This window comes from Panthera onca, chromosome C1 (genome assembly GCF_046562875.1).
Source record: "Panthera onca isolate mPanOnc1 chromosome C1, mPanOnc1 haplotype 2, whole genome shotgun sequence".
Lineage (NCBI taxonomy): Eukaryota > Metazoa > Chordata > Mammalia > Carnivora > Felidae > Panthera > Panthera onca.
The window spans coordinates 72,404,897-72,420,067 of record NC_138346.1 but is presented as its reverse complement, the minus strand read 5'-3'; the positions used below and the strand labels follow the sequence as shown (position 1 = coordinate 72,420,067).

The 15,171-nt window shown below is 35.2% G+C and overlaps 1 protein-coding gene across 16 annotated transcripts in view; it reads left to right on the top strand.

The window, feature by feature from the left end:
• Positions 1-14,232, top strand: part of MARCHF7 (membrane associated ring-CH-type finger 7) — a 60,082-nt gene extending 45,850 nt beyond the window's left edge. For 6 of the 16 annotated variants that reach the window (XM_078451253.2, XM_078451260.2, XM_078451258.2 and 3 more), the window contains 5 exons: positions 894-1,063; positions 5,385-5,494; positions 8,669-8,782; positions 10,344-10,392; positions 12,529-14,232. In XM_078451253.2, coding sequence (XP_078307379.1) covers positions 894-1,063; positions 5,385-5,494; positions 8,669-8,782; positions 10,344-10,392; positions 12,529-12,629 — 544 coding nt within the window. In that variant the 3' untranslated portion in view covers positions 12,630-14,232. Of the gene's footprint in view, positions 1-893; positions 1,064-5,384; positions 5,518-8,668; positions 8,783-10,343; positions 10,393-10,868 lie in introns of those variants that run through there. The other 10 variants (XM_078451255.2, XM_060624615.3, XM_078451257.2 and 7 more) reach the window with 8 other exon arrangements.
• Positions 14,233-15,171: the final 939 nt, after the last annotated feature.

The following is a 15,171-nucleotide window of genomic DNA, read 5'->3' as shown; positions in this document are numbered from 1 at the left end:
TAACAGTTGTACATCTAATCCTCTTTCCATACATCTTTTTGCTGAATTCATTAGGAACCTGTATCATCCAGGTTGTATTTTAGTAACAGTTTAGCATTCAGTTGTAATTTACTGAGTTACTTCTTTCATGCCAGCAATGGACTAAGGCAATAAGCACTTTAACAAACATTAAATATTTGTAAAATATATATATAAATGGCTATCATTCTGCATTTAAATTAAGCAGTACATGTGGGCCTGTTAGAGGACATAGGTTAATGAAAACTGCTTCACACTTTAAAAGCCTACTCTGTTGAAATGAGGATGATTAAATAAATAACATTGCTAGGGGTGGGGGAAATGAATAAAAGTCTTTGTTCTTTTACTGTGATTTAGCACAAAAAGTTTATCAGTTTAACCCTATGTGGTTCTGATAGCATGTAAGTGAAAAAACACAAGCCCGGATTTAATTTTTTGAAGTTGTCCTAAATGTTTTTTCGGAGATGGGGGAGGAAAGTGCTAAGTATGTAAGTACATTACCTTTATACCATTGGAACTGAAGTAGTCTACGACACTGTAGAAATTAAAATTTCTTGGCATATTTGTAAAGTGATTGTGAAAAATAAGGTGTGATACGAAATAAGTGTGATATCAAAGACAAAATTACTTAAATCCTTTGAAGGTAAATAATAGGATATCCTGTTTCATTTACCTTTAAAACAGTTATTGTCATTTTCATTCTCATTGAATTGGTTTTTAATGGTGGTTGGAGCTTTTTATGGTTGTTTGCTTTTTTTCTACTTAGAACATGAATAGAAATAACAAAAATATTGTTTGAGATTATGTATGATTTGAAATGACCAACCAGGATAAGTTTTGATAGCTGTATTTACAAGATGTTCCTTCTTTTCTAGCCTCCTTTTAGAGGACTCTGAAGAAGAAGAAGGTGACTTATGTAGAATTTGTCAGATGGCAGCTGCATCATCATCTAACTTGCTGATAGAGCCGTGCAAGTGCACAGGAAGCTTGCAGTATGTTCACCAAGATTGTATGAAAAAGTGGTTACAGGCCAAAATTAACTCTGGTAAGATTTGCCTTTTTGTGTGTTTTGTTTTTGCAGTCTTTCCAAGAGATGCACGTACATATACGTTTTAGTTACCAAATCTGATTATAATTTACTGATTGTCAAATTTATACTCTTATCAAAAGTATGGTAATTAATTTTTGAAGCAAAAGCATTAATGAACTTCATTAATCTTGCTTCAAAATTTAATGTATTGTACTGTGGTTTTTTTTTTTTTTAAATATTACTTCTTTTGGGGCGCCTGGGTGTCTCAGTCGATGAAGTGTCTGACTTGGGCTCATATCATGATCTCAGTTTGTGAGTTTGAGCTCTGTGTCCGGCTCTGTGCTGACAGCTTAGAGCCTGGAGCCTGCTTCAGATTTCAGATTCTGTGTTTCTTTCCCTCTCTCTCTCTCTCTCTCTCTCTCTCTCTCTCTGCCCCTCCCCCGCTCGCGCGCGCGCGCGCTCTCTCTCTCTCTCTCTCTCTCTGCCCCTCCCCCGCTCGCGCGCGCGCGCGCTCTCTCTCTCTCTCTCTCTCTCTCAAAAGTAAATAAACATAAATAAATAATTAATTTTTGAGAGAGAGAGAGAGTGCAAGCTGGAGAGGGGCAGAGGGAGAGGGAGACAGAGAATCAGAAGCAGGCTCTAGCCTCTGAGCTGTCAGTGCAGAGCCTGATGCAGAGCTCAAACTCAAAACCATGAAATCTTGACCTGAGCTGAAATCAAGAGTCAGACACTTAACTGACTGAGCCACCTAGGCACCCCTCTTTTTTTAATGTTTATTTGTTTATTTTGAGAGAGTGAAATTTAATTTTAAAGTTGAGAGAAATTTGTTAGACCATGAGTACCAGAGGATATAAGTAAAAATGACTCCTAAGGTAAGAAGGGTGGGAAATTAGATGAGATTAGTAAATGTGCACAATTTTAAAAAATTTGTTTATTTTGAGAGAGAGAGCAAGCAGGGGAGGGGCAGAGAGAGAGAGAGAGAGGGAGGGAGACACAGCATCCCAAGCAGGCCCTATGCTGTCAGCACAGAGCCCCACACGGGCCCGAACCGTCAGATCATGAGCTGATAAGAAGAGCCAGATGCTTGACTGACTGAGCCACCCAGGCGCACCAGTGTATGCCATTGTATGAGATTGATGGTCTAATAATAGTTGGTGACAGGAAAATAATTTGTGAGGTAGGATGGCATTAATACTGATTTTTTTTTTTTTAACATTTATTTATTTTTGAGAGACAGAGCATGAGCAGGGGAGGGGCAGAGAGAGGGAGGCACAGAATCAGAAGCAGGTTCTGGGCTCCGAGCTGTCAGCACAGAGCCCAATGTGGGACTCAAATCCACGAACCGTGAGATCATGACCTGAGGCGAAGTCGGACGCTCAACCGACTGAGCCACCCCGGGGCCCCTTTAATACTGATTTTAATCATCATTTTGGAAGACTTGGGTAACCTGTTCAAGCTGGAGATTGTGAGGCTCCTGGGAAAAATTTGTTTGTAGCTAGGTAACCAAGGCCTCCTTTGGGGTAGGGAGGTTATGTTTTCTTTTAAACTAGCCTGATCCCAGTGCTGTGGGGGAAGACCCATCTCACCTGTTGCAGCTTCTTAGCTGTACGGTGGTATGATAGCTTCTTGGCTTTATCATGTCCTGGGCCGTTATCAAGATTAAATGAATGTTCAGCATGGTAGCATTTGTTCTTGACACTTAGTAAGGGCCCAGCAATGTTAGCCATTACCAAAATGAGAAACAAGTTGACTCACCTTCTAATACATTTGCAGTTAGACATTTAGCGTTGTGTAGGCAGGAAAACAGTTGATACAGTGTGTTAAGAACATTGTTAGGCCTAGATTGGAATAATGGCACTAAAACTTAACTGAAGGATCTTAAGTTTTTTTAACATTGGTTCTCAACCTTGGCTGCTGATCAAAATTATCCCTTAGAGTTTTAAAAAACATTGATGCCTTAGATCTACTTTTGAATGTTCTTAAGTAGGTCTGGGATTGGGCCTCAGATCCATTATGAGTAAAAGTGAGTAATTCTTACCACATAAGGTTGTTGTGAAGGTCAAATGAGATGACGTTTATAAATAGTTTCTCACAGTACTGGGCATGTGGTAAATACTCAATTAGATGGGTGTTACCAGGTTATTAATAAGCTTTCTAAGATATGATCAGATGAATATAAAGATCTCAAGAACTGAACCTTCTTGATAAATTTTCACAAAGGCTTTCTCATACTTACATAAAGACCCCATCTAGTAGAAGATTCATTCTGGTAGAGATTGATTTTAAACATTTATTAAGCAGCTGCCACGTATGGACTGTTAAACTCTCAGGGTATGCGAAAATGAATAAAGCAAGTCTAGTACAAGTTGAGGCGAATGCAGTCAGGGCAGTCAGGGCCTACTGAATGAGGTGGGGTCTTAATGGAAAGAGCCCTAGATTAAACATGTAGGGATAAATGGGCTTTTCTGAGCTGTATATGATCTACTGAACGTTGTTCTATAAGTCACTTAATTCCTAGAAGAAAAAACATGAAGCACTAAAACGTGAAAGAATTTGTACTACATGATCTCAGAGGCCCGTATTTTATAATCACACTTCTCCTGCTTCTGAATCAGAGAATAGTTCTAAGAAATGTCTGATAAATGTAGGGCGCCTGGGTGGCTCAGTAGGTTAAGTGTCCAGCTTCGGTTCAGGTCAGGATCTCACCATTCGTGAGTTCGAGCTCCACCTCAGGCTCTGTGCTGACAGCTCAGAGCCTGGAGCCTGTTTCAGATTCTATGTCTCCCTCTTTGTCTGTCTGTCTGTCTGTCTCTCTCGCTCTCAAAAATAAACATTAAAAATTTTAAAAACAAATGTCTGATAAATCTCTTTCACGTTCTTTGTTTTCCATCAGTCATAGTATGGACTTATCCTGAATTTAGTTCAGTGGTACAATATTAATTGTCTTTAATTAAAATATTCCAGATGCATTTTAATTTCAGTATCTCTATGTATGTTAGACTCCTAAAACAGCAACAACAGCTTGGTTTTAATCATATACTGGAAATACAGTGACTATCTTAATGTAATTTGACTACAGGACATTTTGAGACAACAGAGAACATACTACCTTAGAATAGCACTCACTTTCTGTTCCAACTATTTTCAAAAGAAAATGCATATAAATTACTGCTGTCTTAGACTTTATGCCAGATTTTACTGTTTAAGAGCTTGAAGGCAGAGGTTACTACTTTTCTTTTTCCTTCTAAATCTTGGCATATAACAGTCAACAAATGTTAATTGAATCTAAACTTCTACCCTGTTAATCACATGACTTCTTTGCTTTTAGGATATGTGTGTGTGTATATATATATATATATATACATTTTTTTTTTTTAGGATATATATACATATATATACACACACTTTTAGGATATTATATATATGTATATGTATATTTTAGTTTAAAGCTGTCTAAAAATAAGCATGGGGGAAAATGGCTATATGTTTAATTAGACAAAATTACCAATGATTTAATTGGAGCCAGAAGCTTAGGAGTAACCAGTAACTGCATATTGGACAGAAAGAACTGTTTTTCCTTTTGTGATAAAATATATATAAAGTAAAATTTCCCTTTTGACCATTATTACATGTGTAATTCAGTGTCATTGAGTATGTTCAGAATGTTGTGTGACCATCACCACTATCTACTTCCAAAATTTTATTATCACCCCAAAACAAAAACTCTTCATCCATTAAGCAGCAGCTCCCACCTCCCTTTCTCCTGAATCCCTGGTAACTTACTTATTTTCATCCATGTTGTAGCATGTATCAAGACTTTGTTCCTTTTATGACTGAATGGAGCTGTTTTTACCTAGACAAAGGTGGATTCCTTTTGTTCCCTCCTAGCTTACAGGGAATGCACATTTCTTAGAGGACAAAACGTCTTAGGTATATATTGTCACATCAGAGATACTGGCCTGGATATAGGTAACTAGTTGTTTGGGATACTACATTATTTAACATTGTTTTCATGGCATCGTGCCAAGGTACTTAAATAAGAAGCGGGAAGTACAGATGATGTTCCATTGTCAGCTTCCCACCATCAAGGATGGGGTAGCATGCATTTCTGGAAGGAAAAAAACAGACACCTAAATAATGGGCATAAGCTTAGGACCTGACAAGCACGTTAGTGTTAACCAGTTGTTATTTTAGGAGACCTTACCAGGTTTATGGCAGTAATGCAATCTTCCTTCCTTTCTCCCTTTTGATTCTCTATATTCTAAGCTTAAAACTTTACAAGGAATAGTATTTTGTGGAGACATAGCAAACTAAGTTTTCCTTTTAATTTTACCAGGTTCTTCATTAGAGGCTGTAACCACCTGTGAACTCTGTAAAGAGAAGTTGCAGCTTAACCTGGAGGATTTTGATATTCATGAACTACATAGAGCTCATGCAAATGAACAAGTTAGTATATTTTGCCTAATTTGGTAAGTGTCTGTTCTATGCTTAAAGGACAACTCTTGAAGAAAAGATTAAATCATGGTCAGAAAACCTGCATTAAAATAATAATAATAATAATGTTTTTAATATAATTCTGTTACCACATTAGGTATTATATGATTCTATAATTTTTCATTTTCCCCCTAACTTTTTAAAGCACAAGGCACATAACAAAGTCACAAATTTTAAGTGTAAGGTAAAATTCATCATATGCTTCCTAAATAAACCTAAAAATAAGGAAAGCTTAGGAAATGGGTCCCAAAGTAGGCATGCCAACCTTCTCTCCCCAGAGCTGTCTCAATTGTGAATGCCTCTGAGTACTGGAAAATAATTGAAACACCAAACCCCAGATCTGCATCCTGTTTTTTGTTTTGTTTTTTTTTTATGTTAGGAATAATTTTTTATGTGCCTATATAATCCCCTGTTCTTCCTCATGTCTGATTCCCTCTACCCTCCCCATTCCGCTTCCATCTATATGTTGAACGAGTTATCTTATGTGAAATCATTTATTCCAAGTTCACATTGTTTTTCTTTCCTTTAGTATTTGTATCACTACAAATACATAATGTCAGGATTTCTCTGATGATACTAAAATTTTATTTCATGTATTATCCTCTCATGTCTCAGATTTTTTTGGTATGTATTGATCTCTCCTTCCCTTCTCCCCCCATTGATTGGATCACTAATTTTTCTTGAAATTTAGAGCTCAGTATTTTTTCCTTTTTAAAGGAAAATTCAGGTGGGAGATGTTGAAAGATTATGAGGATAACTCTAGGGCCATACTATCCAAATGTGCTTATTAGCATATTTGTGATAAAAAGAGAGGTGATGGTGACAGAATGCATGAATGCTTGAAAAACACCTTTTAAATGAAGTGTTTGGACACTTTTCTCCCTTTTTTATTAAAGTGAAGTTTATGTAATGTAACCATTTTAAGGTGAACAGTTATTGGTACTAGTACACTTGAGCACTACACAACCATTACCTCTCTCTAGTTCCGGGACATTTTCATCTCTTCAAAATAAAATCCTGTACCCATTAAGTAGGGGATCCCTATTTCCCCCTTCTCCCATCCCCTGGCAGCCACCAATCTGTGTTCTATTTGACTTTGTCTATTCTGGATATTTCATATAAATTGAAACATGCAATATATGATCTTTTGTGGACACTCTTTTTAAATGTGCGAATATAGATACCCTTTGAAAATCTGATTAAAACCAAGGAACACTCTTTACAAAATATACATAGACACAAAATCTGCATATAATTTAAGGGACTCCCAGATCTCTTGAAGCTAATTGCCTAGATCCAGGTTAAGAATCACTGATCTAAGGAATGAAAAAAATTAGTTGATATAGTACAGATGCTACTCTAATACTGGTTATTGTTTTATTCCTTAATGAAGCCAGTTGTCCAAAAGGAGTACCACTTTCAATAAGGAATTGTCTTAAATTCTTAAGGAGTCTCTCTAGACAGCTAGAGTTTTAAGTTTTTAAGTTTTTTAAGTTTTTTTTTTTTAAGTTTTTTTTTAACGTTTATTTTTGAGACAGAGACAGAGCATGAACGGGGGAGGGTCAGAGAGAGAGAGACACAGAATCTGAAACAGGCTCCAGGCTCTGAGCTGTCAGCACAAAGCCCGATGCGGGGCTTGAACTCACGGACTGCGAGATCATGACCTGAGCCGAAGTCGGCTGCTTAACTGAGCCACCCAGGCGCCCCCTTAAATTTTTTTTAAATGTTTTATTATTTATTTTTGAGAGAGGGAGAGACACAGCGCAAGTGGAGGAGGGGCAGAGAGGGAGACAGAATCCAAAACAGACTCCAGGCTCTAGGCTGTCAGCACAGAGCCCGACCAGGGGCTCAAACTCACAAGCCGTGAGATCATGACTTGAGCTGAAGTGATATGCTTAACCACCTGAGCCACCCAGGCGTCCCTAGACAGTGGTATTTTAAAGAACAAGAAGAAAGAGTATGGAAAGATGCAAAGAAATTTTTATTTTTTTCCTCAAAATCAGAGTAGGTTTCAAAGAATGGTTTTCTTCCATTCTTTCTGTAGGTACTCCATCATGTCTCTTGAAGGTGGTTCTTTGGCTTTTCAGTACAGCCAAGAGTATTTTTATTGTTCTTCAAGGATTTTAATGACCCACCTCTTAAATAATTGAGAGGCATTGAGAAATATTAGGTGGAAAATGACAGTCTTGATGAAGCTTTCTGGCTTTAACATCTTTGTTCTTGGTGAATCATGGATTTTAGTGGTCTGACAGATACCCTCATTTTAAATGATTAGTTTATAATACATTTTAATCTTCTGGATGCATGATTTCCTTTTAAGTTAAAAACAAAGTTAATGAAGTGAAGCATTTAGAGAAACTTTTAATTTCAAATTTGTTGAGTATTCTGAAGAATCTATAACCAGTTACTTGCTGAAGTTGCCACTAAGAACATAGATTTCTTAAGTTATCAAAATATGATACAATTTAGAGATCACTGTGTAAACAGTTACAGAAGAGATTAGATTTTTTAATAGCACTATATTCATGATTTGTTTTCTTAGCTTCAAAACCAACAGAACAGCATTGAACCAAAGATCTATTTTTACCCATTGCAAATTTCTATGTGAATGATATGAGGAAGTTACTTTACTACCTTTTTTTTAGTTAATTTTTATATTTAGTGTTGCCTTTAAGTTAATTAAATTACATGAACAACCTGTCAGAATAGGATTTTAGTCACATAATGTATTGATTTTTGCTGTAGATGAAATGGTAATTTTTAAGCAAATAGTTACAGCTATCTGTGTAATGAAATCAGTTTTCAGCTTTATGTAGAACCAGAGCATTCATTCCACCATCAAATGATTTTTCCCACTTTTATATAAATCATTACATAAAGGAAGACTATATGAGAATGAAAAGGTTATTCATACACCTATTTGAATACATTATATGGCAATTAGTGAACTTTTATGAAACTATGAAAGACAGCTCTTTCTTTTTCAATAATTGGCATTATACTCTTCCTAGGAGCTGGATGTAAATACATTTCCTCTAGTTTATCGGTATGCTATAAGTATCAATCTCAATTCTACTAATTTTTCATTCTTCATTTTTTTTTTTCTCGCTTGCTTTCCTGTTGAAGGCTGAGTATGAGTTTATCAGCTCTGGTCTCTACCTAGTTGTGTTATTGCACTTGTGCGAACAAAGCTTTTCTGATATGATGGGAAATACAAATGAACCAAGCACACGTGTCCGAGTAAGTAATATTGGAGTTGGGGGAGCAGGGAGGGTGTGATGCAGCAAGTGTTCGCTTTGGAAAGCAGATTGTCTTACATGTTTACATTTAGTTTTCTTTAGGGAGCTCTTATATTAAAATGTGCCTTGAAAATAAAGATAATGTAGATTTAATGGGAATTGCTTTCTTCCTTCTTTATCAAGCAGGCTAATTTTTCCAAAAAGCTATTTTTAAACAAGTAATTTTCTAGCTCTTGAAGGTAATTGGAATATATTTTAGTGAAAAACAGGGATGGAATTGAAAATACCTAGGGAAAATGCTCTTTTTCATTTGGGAGGGAAAAAAACAACTCATTATTAAATTGAACTCCAAAAACCAAAAGAGTATGGGAAATTAACTTCAATTTCATTTGTTACTATCCTGTAAAAGATTAGCAGTGTACTAATTTTTAAGTATTCATATTACTAGAAACTACTTAAGATATGGACTATTGTGTGTTTACTCTGTACACTCTTACCTTAATGTTAACACTTGAGCTAGCTGTCTCTTAGGTGCTTATGAGTATAGGATGCTACTTACCTCAGTGTACCATAGGAAATTTATACTCTCTGCCTCGCCCAATTTGTGTGGCAGGGGCTAGGGCCTGCATCAGTACTGTAGTATTGTGAACACTTCATATCTTGAAATGTGTTCATAAACATATACTTCAGACTATTTTTTAAATACTCACTTTGTTAAAAATGGAGCCAAATTTCTGGTGAGGTGTAATGTTTTTGTTTTATCTTGAAAATTACCAAATAACCAAATAATCAAAATTACCAAATATATATAGTTTGGAAATTGGTAAAACATTTTTCTGTAATCCTCATGTGAACATTCCTGTAAGCCATTTGATAGATTATTATCATTGAGAGAAAAGAGAATGAACTATCGAGCATTTATAATTTGAGCGAAGATCGCTGGACTTTTAAGTACTTTAGAAATCGTAGTACCTAAATATAGTAGATGCCATAAGATGATTTCCTAAAAGGTAACTTATCTTTTCAAAATGAATAAACCTTTATATAAAGCATATAATTCATGCCTTTGTAAAAGGTACAAATTATTAAAGTGGAAGTCATTTTCACAAATTTTTTTTAAGTATCGAAATAAATGTAATACATCTGGAGCTATCAAATTTAGACAGGAAGATAAAATTGTTCCTGTTTTGTTTTTTTGACCCCTAAGAGTGTTCATTTGTGTCCACATTGTAATGGTTTTAATTTTTTCTCCATAATTTTTTGAAGTGTTGTATTTATGCAAGACAGAAATGCCATTAGATAAAATTATTTTATTATAGCAGCTTTCAGTTTTTACATGATTCATGATTTCTACATGACCATTTATATAATGGTGATTATATACAACAGTTAAAAAATATTTTAAGCTTGTAATTTTTGATGTGGGGGTAGAAAGACCCCTATTTTAAAGGCTTAAATGGTGTTTGACTTTTTAAAGTAGAAATGAATCTCCTATACTGATTCTCTTTTTAGATCAATTTGCAACATTTAAACTACTATATTTCTTTCTGCATTGTTTCTAGTTTATTAACCTTGCAAGAACTCTTCAGGCACATATGGAAGATCTCGAAAGTAGGTGGAATTTCCCCTTCCCAGACTTGTTGAATTTCTTTTGCAAATTAAATCCACAGACCAAAACCTTACTGTATACGCTTTCTACCAAATTAGAGCTTCATTTATAGGCGTAGTAATACCATAATAACTGATTTGGGAAAGATGGGTTGGGCAACTGAGCTTTTTCAAAGCATATTTTTAAAAAATAACAATTTTAAGGTACAGAAGGATATATTTTAACTAGTGTTTTATTTAAAATTTTTATTTTTGATCGCCTTAATTTTAATCAAAAAGAAAACTTCTGGTCAAACCACACTTCTAAATCTGTTAGGTGTGTGTGTGTGAGAGAGAGAGAGAAATTTTGTTATTCATCTTTGTTAGATCATTAAAAGTTTTCCCTGGGTTTGTGTATAGTTCTAGGAAAATAGGGGTGAAAGATTCCTAGTTCTGAGTCCGTAACAGAAGCCATAGTTTTTTTTTTGCTCCTTGTTCAGGTCCTCATGGACCTTTAATAGGCAGCCAGCTCCGACAGCAACTCCAATCTCTTAAGATCACGTTCCAGCATTAGGACTTCTGCCTGGGCTCCTATGTGAAGGCACTTAATGCCCAAATCTTTACAGGCATCTGCACAGCTTAACCTCAAAGTCCTACAACCTCCAGGGTGCTTCGTACCAGGTGGGCACAGATATTGGTGGCTCTGAAACAGTTCCTGGGAATTCAAGATTACCCTACCTATTGTACTTTTTCACCCAAAGCAACTGGCTCCCCACGATCAGATTCCATTACACTCTTTGAAGTGTTTTAAAATATATATTCTCCACTTGATTATTCTCTGTACTCATCTTCAAAACACTTGTGGAGTGTTACCTGTAGTGTGCGTGTTTTTTTACCCTTTGAAGTAAAGTTTGAGAAGGACTTGGTCTTCATGAGAGCCTTTTAATTCCTAGAATATTCTAAGACATGGGTTGTTGTCATTAAGTTTGTACTATTTTTAAGTTTTGAAAGGATTAGAGGTACAACCAGATGCCTTTTCACAGTTTAGTATGTGTGAAAATGGTATATAAAGGAGTCTGGTATATAAAGTGGGAATTCATTTGGTGTACATCTTTTTTTTTCTTTTATATAAACTTCTTCACATCCCTTATGTTACCTAACACAAAGATCTCTTTTAGCAAATTATAATTCATACTTTGCCAGATGTGATGGTAGTAATTTGTTTTAGATGATAGTAATATTTTCCCCAGATTGCTTTACTTTTTTTTAAACTAACATTTAGTAGTTTCCTAAACATAGCAATGTCTACTGCCAACATGTAAGAAAGACGGAGGTGAAATATACCCAGATTCAGCTGAGAGTAAAAGCTGTTGTGGGTGCTACAAGCTTACTCCTAAGTACCAGAATATTAATGTATTCTAAAAGTTGGTTCTCACTGAATTTTCTTCTCTTGTGGAGTTAATTGAAGAGAAAACATGAGAAGTTCTCTGAAAAACTGTTTTATTTCTTAGTTTGATATTTCTCCATAATATAGCATAAAACTTAACCATAGGATTTACTCATTCATGAGCCAAGTATATGCTTGCTATCATTTACTAAAAATGGATTGAAGATTTCTGCAAGATAAATTGAAACATGAAAACTTAAGTTTCATCCATACATGTAGGATGTTTTTGTTGATTCCATTTGTTGGGTGCTCTTAAATATTGGGTCTAATATTAATACAAGAAGAGTATACATTTAACCTTTCTGCCCTTGATAATAGGGGAAATGCTGGTTGGGTGTTTATTTTAGTGAATTCCATTTTCCTCAACACGTAACAGTTTAGAGAATCCATAGTTTTATACTTAGGTCCCTCCTATAGACATTCCAGGATGTTTATTTTAAACTTCTGAGCTACTACAATGGCTCTTAAATTGAAGTCAGAAATGTTACAAACATGATGTTTCTGACAATGTAGAGGCATAGGAATAATCTCAAAAGTTTTTTACTAAATCCAATTGTTTTAACTTAGGCTGTGTCTATATAAAAGCTTTTTGGACTAAATAGAGCTTTTTCTTGGCATTGTATAGACATAGCTTTGATGTAAATTGCAAGGATACCCATAACCTATTCTGTGTACATTTTTTTTCATTCTCATCGGATGCATCAAACATGCAGCGGTAATAAACCAGATTCTACTCAGGTGTGTGAGAGCACTTGCCTTAAGTTCATTTTTTTCTCTAGTGTCTAAATCATTAGCTACTGTGAACACAGGCTGATCTCAGAAGCTTTTTAGAAGACGTTCTTGAAGCACATTTTTAAGCATTCTCATTTTTATAAAAACTAACATAAAAAGATGTTGGGGTGGGAGCATTATGGATGGGCATCACCCACAGTCAGACCACCCCTAACCCTGTCATAACTTATCATTTTGACCAAACAGAATACTAAATTGGGTTTTTTTATTTTACAAGTCATTGCTGTTCTGGCTTCATATTTATACGTATCCATTCTCATCCCCCTTAAAATCATTCTTGATCATCCTGTTTTCTTTCAACAGCTTCAGAGGATGATTCCGAAGAAGATGGAGACCATAACAGAACATTTGATATTGCCTAACTTCATATAAGACAAATGGATGATCTGTGAACAAGTGTTTATTAAAACTGGCAATTACGTATGATTTAATTTTGTGGGGAATGCCTATTGGAGATATATATAGATATATCTAGATATATCTATCTATAGATAGATATATCTAGATATATCTATATATATTCTCAAGTATTGCTGAATTAAAAATTCTCCTGGACCTTTTAACATGGCCAATGAATCTGATGTTTATAAACTGGTCATCAAAAGTATTTTTCTTTTCGGTGAGTGGGAAAATGTTATCCTTGTTTTAAATATCTAAGTAATGCTGATGACCCTTTTTTGTGTTTTGATTACTGTAGTCATATTTATGAAAAAAAAATGGTTCATGTTTTTAGTTTCTTGCTAGTGAAAAAAGTGGGACAAAATATGCTTTTGAAATAAAATGGCACCTAATTATTTTTCTTTTCAAAAATGCCTTAAGTTACAGTCTCATTTTCATGATCATTTGCTTCCAGTGTTTATAAAAAAAATAATTGGGAAGTTATGAAAGCATTATATATTAGGTTCCCAAAGTTAATACGAATCCTAAATTCACTTAGCAATAAAATCTAATTTTTAAGAAGTATATAAATATAAAATGTATAAATGATGGATAAATTTTTGTATTGATTTGCAAAATGCAGATTATATTTGATAAGCCATAGTATGTAGATATTCCTTTTAGGAGTATTACAGCTGTAAATTATATTGGAATTGCCCATCAAATGCTATTTGGGAAAAAAAATTACTGCAATCTCAAGTTAATGGAATATTTTTAAATCCCACATTTAAAGTTTAAAACACTGGTTTTCAATGTGTTTTTTAGTGTTGTCACTTCTTTATAGATAAATACGATATAAATAACCTGTTTGGATCCTGGTCGTTTTTAACTGTTCCTTGGTAATTCTGAGCATTTATTTACTGACTTAATATTTTTCACCACTTTTGGAGAACAGATGAACATCACCTATTCACCATGAATAGATCTACACCATGGTCAGGAGTTGTGTATAAAGTTTCATAACACTGTATATATTTCCTCTGTCAACACCCTTTAGGATATACTTTTAAACACCTTCAGGTGGTTTCAGATTAAATAGTCTTATGTTATGGCAACTAACTACATTTTCAGAACCTAAATAGAAACCATGCAATTTCTCAAATGTGAATCAACAGTTTGCCCACACTTAGTTTGTTTGTCTTAATGTAAAACCTTGGCTGGAAATAAAATGCATACTGATTGATTTACTTTATAGTTTGAAATGTTTCCTTTTGAACTGGTGGTGCTCAAAGTAGACTTCAAACCTTAAAGCTTTTTTAAGAAGTAAAACCCCAATTCATACAAAAATATAAATTTAAAAAAAAAATTTTTTTTTAACGTTTATTTATTTTTGAGACAGAGAGCATGAATGGGGGAGGGTCAGAGAGAGGGAGACACAGAATCTGAAACATGCTCCAGGCTCTGAGCTGTCAGCACAGAGCCCGACGCAGGGCTTGAACTCATGGACCGCGAGATCATGACCTGAGCCGAAGTCGGCCGCTTAACCGACTGAGCCACCCAGGCGCCCCTAAATGTAAAACATTTGCTCAATTTTTACCTGTTATCTCTGCATTGCCTTAAAGGAAAAATACAAAATTAAGGATACCAGTTTCACTATTCTGTGGGCCCTTAAGGGGTGCTTTGAGTTTCAAACATTTACACTTTTAATAGACTCAGCATGAAAGTTAAGTATCTTCTACTTAACCCACAAAACTTACTTCAAAATTTAAATAGTAGGGGGCGCCTGGGTGGCTCAGTTGGTTAAGCGTCCAACTTCGGCCCAGGTCATGATGTCCTGTTTTGTGCATTTGAGCCCCGCATCGGGCTCTGTGCTGACAGCTTGCTCAGCCTGGAGTTTGCTTTGGATTCTGTGTTTCCTTCTCTCTCTGCCCCTCCCCCACTCACTCGCTGTCTCTCAAAAATGTTTTTTTTTTTTAATTTAGTAGAAAACATTCCATTGGTATGCAGTTTATTGTCATATTAAATGCTTAATGCCAGAGATACACAGTGGCTTGAGCTTAGTATACTTTCAGTTCCGTAGTACCGCTTACTATTTCATATTTCAATATTGCATAAGCTTCTGATACCCTGTACGTGTGAATTACTTTTAAAACCATATAAACAGAAATAGACCATAGAGCACTCAC